This window comes from Neopelma chrysocephalum, unplaced genomic scaffold, assembly GCF_003984885.1.
Source record: "Neopelma chrysocephalum unplaced genomic scaffold, ASM398488v2 Primary Assembly neopelma1_84, whole genome shotgun sequence".
Lineage (NCBI taxonomy): Eukaryota > Metazoa > Chordata > Aves > Passeriformes > Pipridae > Neopelma > Neopelma chrysocephalum.
Genome location: NW_020897746.1, coordinates 9,359,450 through 9,368,379, shown reverse-complemented (window position 1 = coordinate 9,368,379; position 8,930 = coordinate 9,359,450). Strand labels below are relative to the sequence as shown.

The 8,930-nt window shown below is 52.9% G+C and overlaps 1 protein-coding gene across 2 annotated transcripts in view; it reads right to left on the bottom strand.

Moving 5' to 3' along the window:
* Window positions 1-7,877, bottom strand: part of AXIN2 (axin 2) — a 25,488-nt gene extending 17,611 nt beyond the window's left edge. For both annotated transcript variants that reach the window (XM_027691646.1, XM_027691647.1), the window contains exons 1-2: window positions 7,810-7,877; window positions 5,808-6,737 (exon numbers count right to left, since the gene is read on the bottom strand). In XM_027691646.1, coding sequence (XP_027547447.1) covers window positions 5,808-6,631 — 824 coding nt within the window. In that variant the 5' untranslated portion in view covers window positions 6,632-6,737; window positions 7,810-7,877. The remainder of the gene's footprint in view (window positions 1-5,807; window positions 6,738-7,809) is intronic.
* Window positions 7,878-8,930: the final 1,053 nt, after the last annotated feature.

The window sequence follows — 8,930 nt, the reverse complement described above, 5'->3', positions numbered from 1 at the left end:
AGGACACCCTCTGTCCAAACCAGGACACTCTCTGTCCAAACCAGGACGCCCTCTGTCCAAACACACCCAAAGTCCAACTTTAAACATGTCGCTTTTAGCGCTTTCTAAAGTGCTCCAGGAAATCCCAGGAAGCACCTCTACATACTTTGATACCTTCTAAAACCTAAAGCTTGATGTCCTTAAAGCTTGGTGCTGCACTGCTGAGGTCAGCAGGATTTTTGCTGTTGGCATCAGCAGGGAAAAGACCAAGAAGTTCACAGCTCAAGTCCCACTGAAAGCCACAAGGAACCAGCTAATGATGCTTAAGTGTACTGTGAAGACAAGAATTAGGGTCCCTATGGGAATGAAAAGTTATTGGTATCTGAGTTCCCTGAAACAGGAGAACTGCCTGGAACTCCTGGGACAGGGCCCCCATGTGTCAGAGGCACAGACAGGGCTGAGATCTGCTGTCCCAGGCTTCACCTCTCAGAGCTGGGTACCACCTTCCTGGCATTATAACTCCCAAAGCTGGGTACCACCTTCCTGGCATTATAAAAACACACACAAAAAAGGTCAGTTTTTAGGAGAATCTCCTACTTGTCCAACTTGTGCTTTTGTGCATTGGGTTGCACGGGGAAGAGGAGGATGGGGATGTGAGGACAGACACAGCAGGTTGCATTAATGGGCACGTGGGTGATGGATACCAACACCTTTGGCTTCACCTGGAGAAGCAAACCCAAAGCCCAGCCTGGATGTTTTGAGCTGAGCACCCAAGAGCAGACGGGTGACAGGGGCTGTGATGGAGTGTGGCAGGGTCACCATGGTAGGGTCACTGCATGGGGTGGGACTTGGGCATCCCCCTGCCCAATGCCTCCCATCACTCCAACTTCCCAGCCAGGATCAATATACACATCTTGGCAGGTGATAAGGGGATTATGCAGGGAAGTTTGAAAACCACATGTTAAGGTGCACATTTTGTTCCTCTTCCAGGGCAGGATGGGGTTGTTAAGCTTCTGCCTTTGTATATCAAAGCAAAAGGCCTTGTCATCTGATAAGGGCTGCTGATTTTAATAATTAGGGCCACTTACCCAGGACTTGGGGGCCTAAGGAATGTGCCAGCAGGCTTGGCAGGTTTTTTTTAATGAGCTTTCCACCTCCCTGCCCCCCTGGGGCTGGAGGGACCAGCTGGGTTTAAGTGACAGCAATGTCCTCCCACCTCTCCACTCTCCATCTCCATCCCTCACCAGCATCCAGGCACGCTGTGGTCCTAGCACCAAACACTGGAGCCTCCACAAAGGCTTAAGTTAAATAAAAAAAAAAGGGGAAGGAAAGGAAAAAAACAAAAAAAAAGGGAAAAAGGAGGGGGAAGCACAGTGGGGAAGATGGGCCTCCGGTATGAGCAGCGAGGGGCTGGCTGCAGGCAGGTATTCAGCCCAGCCGGGGCTGCATTCCTTTCCAAGGAGGCCAAGGCATTTCTGATGGGGAGATCAAGATGTTAAAAAATATATATCTGGGAAGAAGAAGAAGAAAAAAAAAGAGATAGTAAGGAATGCCACAGGAAAGAAGTTAAATCTTCAAAGATAAATTAATTCCACATGTGGGCGAAAGCGAAGTTATCCCACTACTACTACAAGAAAGTTCCTCTAAAAACCATGTAGGCTTCTGCTCTGGTTCAGGGGGATGTGCAGGCCCAGTGACCCTTCCTAGGTCCTTGGTGGGCTTTTGGGTCAACATGTAAGGGATGCATCTCTTCTGACTTCTTGATCTGAAACCATCTCAGGTCTTGAGAGTGTATCTGAGGACCACAATGCTCAGGGGTGCAGGATGCTCCCCAGAACAGGACCATGGCCTTGCTGGAGGTGCGTGTCACCCCTGGTCTCTTCCAGGAGAGCTGGTTTGCCATGTTGTTCTTGCAGGACTGCTGGGGAGGCTGAGGTGGGGGCAGAGGCAGCGGGTCCGTATGGATACAGCACAGGGAGGGGAGCTGTGCCCAAAGATATAATTAGAGAAAGTGGCCAGAACCAACTCATCTTCCCCTCAGTACTGTGCTGCAGCATCACTCACCTACCAACACCTCATGGACAAAAAAACCCAAAACCAAAACCAAAAAACAAACCCCTAAAGCTGACATATTTTTAAAGTCCTCCCCCTCCCTCAACCAACACTGCTCCACAGAAGTCCCCCCATCCTTCAAGAAAACCAGCGGGGGGTGTTTTGCCAAGTTTAAATTTTTTTTTTCCCCTTTTTAATTTGACCACCTTACTCCAGTAATTGCACCCAGATGCATCAAGTTGCCTGCGAGGGTTTTAAATTCCAGGGAAAGCGGTGGTCTCCTGCCACAGATGCTGCACACACAAACACAGCCCAGCTCCAAACTCAATATGCAAAGTGTTTTCAGCTGTCAGGTAGCAGTTGCTCTGGAGCTTCAAGGAGAATGTCTGATGTTTCTCAGCCTATTCTTATCTTGATGCGATGACACACAGCATGTAACTCTCTCTCTGCTATGTTAGGCAATGGCCATATCAGAGGTATTATAATGCCATGAAAATTTCAGGGGCTCCTGCTTGTAGCCCCTGTTATGAGGATGCAATTTCAGAGTGTGGGGTTGGGGTTTTTTTTCTTGTCAAACTCTGCTTCTTAGAAATAAAAGCACTCGGGCAGGTCAACCCACAGACTTATACAGAGAGAGAGAGAAAATGTACAAGGAGCAGTTGGAGGCAAAATTGAATCTCATTAAGTGTTTTGTTGGGACAAACATCACTGGGCAACCATGGGTTTAAAAACATTAAAAAAAAAAAGGAAAAAACCACACATGCACAAACCTGAAAAAAAAAAAAAAGTATATTTTAACACAACTATGTTAATCACAGCTTCCATGCTCTAATTGTAGAACACTGCTTCGAGCATAGCTTTACAATGGCATCATTTAGTTTGATAATTGAAGCCAAACTTGGTTCCAATAACTTCACACACAAGGAGCTGCACCGGCGGGTCCTTTCAAAGGCCAGGAAGCACTGGGAGCCGGCAGAAGGCCATCTGCAAGCCCCAGCCTTCCCCAAGCAAGGCCAGTCCCACTGATGTTAAGAGCCCTAATGGGAGGCAGATGAGTCCACCTTGGACTGAACAAAACCACGTTACCCAGCGGCACTGCAAAGGAAGAGGAGCCCTCTGTGTACACAAAGTCGTGCGTGATAAATTTAGAAGCGCGTATAAATAATAGCTGGAATTCCTGGAGCATGGGGCCAGGTCCAGCACAGCGTGGGGAGGCCAGTTTTAACCACACCACAGCCCAGAGGGAAGGGGAGTCGCCTGGGAGGACAAGAGGGAGGTTCTGCATTTAAAATCTTCCCCGTATTAGGGCTCCAAATATACAACCAGCAGTTTGCATTCGCCTGCTCCCCACCCAGGTGCAAACGCTGGGTTTTCACTTCTCCTGTTCCTGTCCATCACCGGTGCTGGGGCCAAACAAAGTCTTTCAACTGGTCCAGTTTCTGCGCTCTCCTGTTTGCCATGGTTTTGACCGTGACTCCATGCCCTGGGATTCCCAGGTGGTCTCCCATCCAAACACTGGGCTGGCCTGAGATCACTCTGCTCCCACCATCAGGTGGGCTCAGCCCAGTGCTCCCGGCTTTCGCTGGGATAATCACATTGAAACCCACCGAAGCGAATGGCCAGAGCCTGCACAGCCCTTCAAAACCAGAGCACGCTGAGCAGAAATTCCTTAATTCCATCACACACATGAGGAGGGAGGTGTGGTTTGGCCACTCACCAGGAAAGACTTTGTGCAAGCTTCAGCTCCAATCCTAGACGCGATCCTAAATGCTGAGTGATGAGAGAGAACCCATCCATATGCTCATCAGCTTGGAGCACATGCATGCACAAGTGGCTTCACAAACGGATCGCTCGGGGAGGAACTGAGCAGCATCTCAGCTTGACCTCCCTCTCTTTGCATTGAGATCTCTTGGCCCCATGGAGAGCAAAAGCTCCTGGAAATTCAACAGAAGGTGATCAAAGCAAAACGCACTACCTAATGTCCTAGGAGGGTAGATCTGACATGTGAGGAGCAAGCTGCATTAATCCCTGGACAAAAAAAGAAAAGAAAGAGGGGAAAAAAAAAAAAGAAAAGGAAAAAAGCCCAGCACTAATCAGGCAAGCAGCCACAGCACTGCAAGAGCTCTCCTGGACAAGGCACATGTGGGTTTAGCAGGGCCTGCAGCTCTAGTAGAACATACAGCCAAGCCCTTCCAGCTCTGAATCCCAACAAAGGCTCAGAGATAAAAGCATCAAACATCCCCCTCCTGGAAAGCCAGCGAAGGGCAGCAGTTCAAACCAAGTTCTGGAGAACAGCAGATGCTCAGGCAGCAACACTCAGGCACGAGATGAGGATCCCAAACCCCAAGTCCTCCACAGACCAGCTGCCAGCATTGCCCCCCCCGCACACCCCCCAGCAGGAGGGGTCCAGAGGCCGTGCCGGGATGCAGCACATCCCTTCTGTCCGTCCCCCTCCACCCCCTCTGCTGCCAGGAGAGCCTCCAGGGCAGGGAGAGGACCAAAGAGGCCTCTGGCTCCACAGCACCCTCCCGGGCAACGGGAGCCTCCCAGTGCCCCACGGCTCAGCACCAGGAAACCCGGCACAGCTGGAAGCTCTCCAGGGGCAGGAGAGGAGGGCGCGCTCCAGCAAAGCCTCCCCGGGAGAAGCCTGATGCCCTTTGATGTCCATGAATCACAGACACACTCTCAAAATTCCTGTAAACGAGATGTCAAACACTCACCATACCAACCCCCAGGCTCCCGGGCCGGCGGAGGAGAGCGCACATCTGCAGCAGAGCCCTCTCCTCTCAGCCCTGATTCAACAATCCACATTTATGGCAAGGGTGGGGAGAGGAAAGAATACATTTTCAGAGGATTATACAACTCATCATTTGCTCATCAGAGTCTCTCTCCCCCATCCCCCCCTTCACTCCGAGATGGCTCTCACTTTCCTCACCCTCGCACTGCTGTGCCACCAACATTTCCAACAAAAGAGAAGGGTCTGGCAATGCAGACGCACCCCGGGACCAGGGCACAAGGACACCCTGTCACCACACACCATCCTCATCAGCTCCCACTTGACACAAACACCTCTTAACGAGTTTAACTGAGCTCACTGCCAACAAGAGAGCACCAAAGACCTACCTAAGATCTACTACTCTATACCTGGAATGCCTCTACTACCTTAAACACTCAGATTTTAAGCATCCTCCTGCACGCCTTGGCTCAGAGCCACCCTAGATGGCTTTGACACGACACCAACACCCAACACGATGAAGAGGCTGCACATCACACACACACAGAGTCAAAATAAAAGCTGATTCTGCCCAAGTTGCAGAGTTTGATGCAGTGACTGCACACATTTCCTCCTCCACGACCGCACAATTGCTTCCCACATAACCAACATCGTTAAACACCGGTTGATGGTGGAGTTGGGGAACTAGTAGGTTACATTATTCATGTGTCTCTATGATCCACTCTACTACTGCTCTTAATAGGTTTGAAAGTTGAACCAATAATTACCGTATGTCCGGAGGACATAGCTGCTATGAAGTTTTTGATCTATAAGAGAACTGAAAGAGCCAATAGGGCTTCAGAGCACAGAATCTTGTTTTCCTCTGCAGAGGAGGGAAAAAAACCCCACAGTCAGCCAACACCCCCCAAAGTCCAGTGTTTGGAGGCACGGAGAAGCAGCCGTGCTCCCAGCCCCACTCAATTCCCACCCCAACAGCCCTCTGAAAACCACTTTCAAAGTCTTTAAAGTTAAAACAAAGCACAATTTCCAGGGGGTCCCTTACCTGTATCCATTCTCGATCGTTTCCGTAGCTCTGACATTCGCTGTAACCCTCAACGTCTTGCTGGATAGTCCGACTACTGAAGGCAAGATCTTGTTTTTAAAGTCTGCACAGCTCCATTCCTCTTCTTCATTCAAGGTCGGGAGATAGCCACAGACAACTTTTAAGCTCCCCAGTCCATTGCTGTTCATGTAAGCGGGATTCTCTCCTCCACTCCGTACGTATTCGAGGTATATATCAGAAGTTAAAAACATCTGGTAAGCATTTTCCTCCATCACAGTCTGAATCTCAGTCTGTGCCTGATCAAACATGATGGAATCTATCTGCTGCTTCTTGATGCTGTCCCTTATGTAGGTCTTGGTAGCAGGTTTGAGCTGCTTGGAGACGATGCTGTTGTTCTCGATGTACCTTTTGTAAATAGCTTTGGCTACTCGCAAAGTTTTGGTATCCTTAAGGTCCATCTGCCTGAAGCCATTGCAGGCAAACCAGAAGTCTAAGGTATCCACACATTTTTCCCTTTCCAGAAAGGTCCGAAAAAGATAGGCACCATCTTGATCTCCCAACAAGGAATGCAAGGATTTGGTCCATCTGGCCAGAGGGGAGTCTGGGGACGCGCTGCCCTCCGGCTCCCCGAGTCCGTTCTCATTCCTCCGCGGGGCAGGAGGCACCGGCATGGCCTTGAAGCTTTGGCTTTTTGGGAGAAACGAGCTGGCGAGTTGCGGGCATGGTGCTTCTCCTTCCTCCCCCGGGACAGGGGGTCGGGGGGCGTCTTCCCTGAAGCTGCTGCTGTGGTCTGGGAGGTGGGCGAGGACCACGGCGCTGCTCATGGCTCCGGAGCTCGGCGGGGAGAGGGGCTCCCAGTTGCTCCAGGAGTTGCCTGTGCCTCTGCCTGCCTCTGCCTGGAGTCAGCAGGGGATCCTCGGAGCCTCCTCTCTGCGAAGAGGGGAAAAAAAAAAAAAAAAGGGGTTGAGGGGGGGGAGAGAAAAAAGGAGTATTGATCTAATCAAAACCAGATCCTCCCAACATCAAAGACAAAAAGTAAACAGGCTTTTCAACTCCTCACAGTCAAAAAAAAAAAAAAAGAGGAAGAAAGAAAAGGAGAGAGGGAGGGAGGGCAGAGGGAGCGCGGCTCTATCGCCAGCCCGATCGCGACTATCAGATCCGCTCCGCTGAACTCCCGGCGCACTTTTAGCGGGGCCGGGGCTGGGGGGGTGGGAGTGGGGGGTGTCAGCGCGGCCCCCCCGCAGCTCGGGGCGTCCCTGCCCCGGCATCTGGTTTCCATTTGCCCCCCCGCCCCATCCCCGCTCCCTCCTCGCCCCCTCCGCTGCCGGGGGCGCCCGGACCCGCGTGTGTCCCGTGTCCCCCCCCGCCCCCGACGGGGCGCACCCGCCGGGACAAGGGATTTTTTTGGGGTGCTGCTCTGCGGGAAACGTGCTGGAGCACCGTCCCCCCCCCAAAAAAAGAAAACAAACACACCCCCGGGGGGTGGGTTAAGGCGAGGTGGCCGTACCTGGGCGCTGCGGGGCATCCCGGGCCGGGGCCCCGCGCCCCCCGCATCCCCCCCCCCGCAGCCGGGAGACATCACCCCCGGCTCTGGAAAAGGGGGAATAAAATAGGAAGGAGGGGTTAAGGGGGAGGCAGCCCCCAGCCTCGGGCTTCCCCTGCGTGCAAAATAATAATAATAATAATAATAATAATAATAAAAACCTGCTCCAGAAATGGCGACGGGCTGGGAGGAGGGAGGTCGGAGCCGGGAGCTGGGGTGGTGGGGGGGAGAGGAAAGAAGGGGGAGAAAAAAGTCCGGAGCGACTTGGGAGCCTCCGAGCTCCGCGAAGCAACAGCCGAGCCCGGGCGGGCACGGGCACCGCGGGGGCAACCCCCTTCCCCCCAAAAAAAAAAAATTAAAAAAAAAATTAAAATCCAAAAAAAAAGATATTAAAATCACAAGAAAAATCCGTATTTGAAGCAGAAGAAGCGGCCGCCGCCCCCCGAAGTTGCCACTCACCGCCGAGCCCGAGCTCGCTGCGCGCCCGCAGCCCCGCCGCTCCCCGGCAGCGCGCAGGCTGCACCCGCTCCCCCCGCTGGCCTTCCTCCTCCTCCTCCTCCTCCTCCTCCTCGCCTTCCTCCTCCTCCTCCTCTCCTCCCCGGCGGTGCAACCGCATCGGAGAGCATCGGGAAAGGGAAGGGAAGGGGGGGGTGGTAAAGGGGTGGGGGGGGCTGCGAGGAAAAGGAGCCCACTGCGCTGCGCGCCTCCCTCCCCTGGTTATTTATTTTATTTATTTTAAATACAAAAGCGCAGGTCCCGCCCCCCCCTCCTCCTCCCTCCGCCCCCCGCCCCGGGCTCCCCCCGCGGCATCAAAGCGCAGCCCGGCCGAGCGGTCCTGCAAGGGCGGTAGCGCACTGGGGGAAAAGAAAAATAAATTAAAAAATTTTTTAAAAAGGTGCAAAAACAGGTCCGAAACAATTTTAAAAATTAAAAGAGAAACAGGGAGAAGCGCGGGAGGAGCACCCCCCACCCCTTCCCTCCTGCCCCTCACGCCGCTCCATCCCCCGGGGTACCACCGGTGCGGGGGATGCTTCATCCCGCGCGGGGGCGGGAGAGGGGGTGCGCGGATATCACCGCCGGCGAGGGAAATAAAATTATTATGTTATATTTTTTAGGGGGCAGGATTTGTTTTATTTTTTTTTGCGCCCTTCCCCTCGGCATCCCGCGGCGGCTACGGAGTTGCCAGGACCTTATCAAAGGGATGCGATCGCAGCCGCCGCTCCGCCGCCTTAAAGGCGCAGGAGCCCATTTTTCTGCGCCGCCCCGCGCATCTCCCGCGCATCCCCCGCGCATCCCCCGCGCCCCTCTGCACCTCCCCTGTCCCCGTCCCCTTCCCCACCCCACCCCCGCGCTGCAGGGCGGGGGCTGCTCCCCGCCATTAAAAACTTTGCGAAAAGTTTTCATCTCGGGGAAAAAAAACCCACGAACCAACAAAAAACAAACGGGGCGGGTCCCCATATTATTATTATTATTTATATATATATATATAAATAATCCGCAGGCCTGTTTTCGCTCTGCGGGCTAATTAAACAATCCCTGATTGCAATAGAACTGGCACACCAAGCCAAACCCCGGCCCGC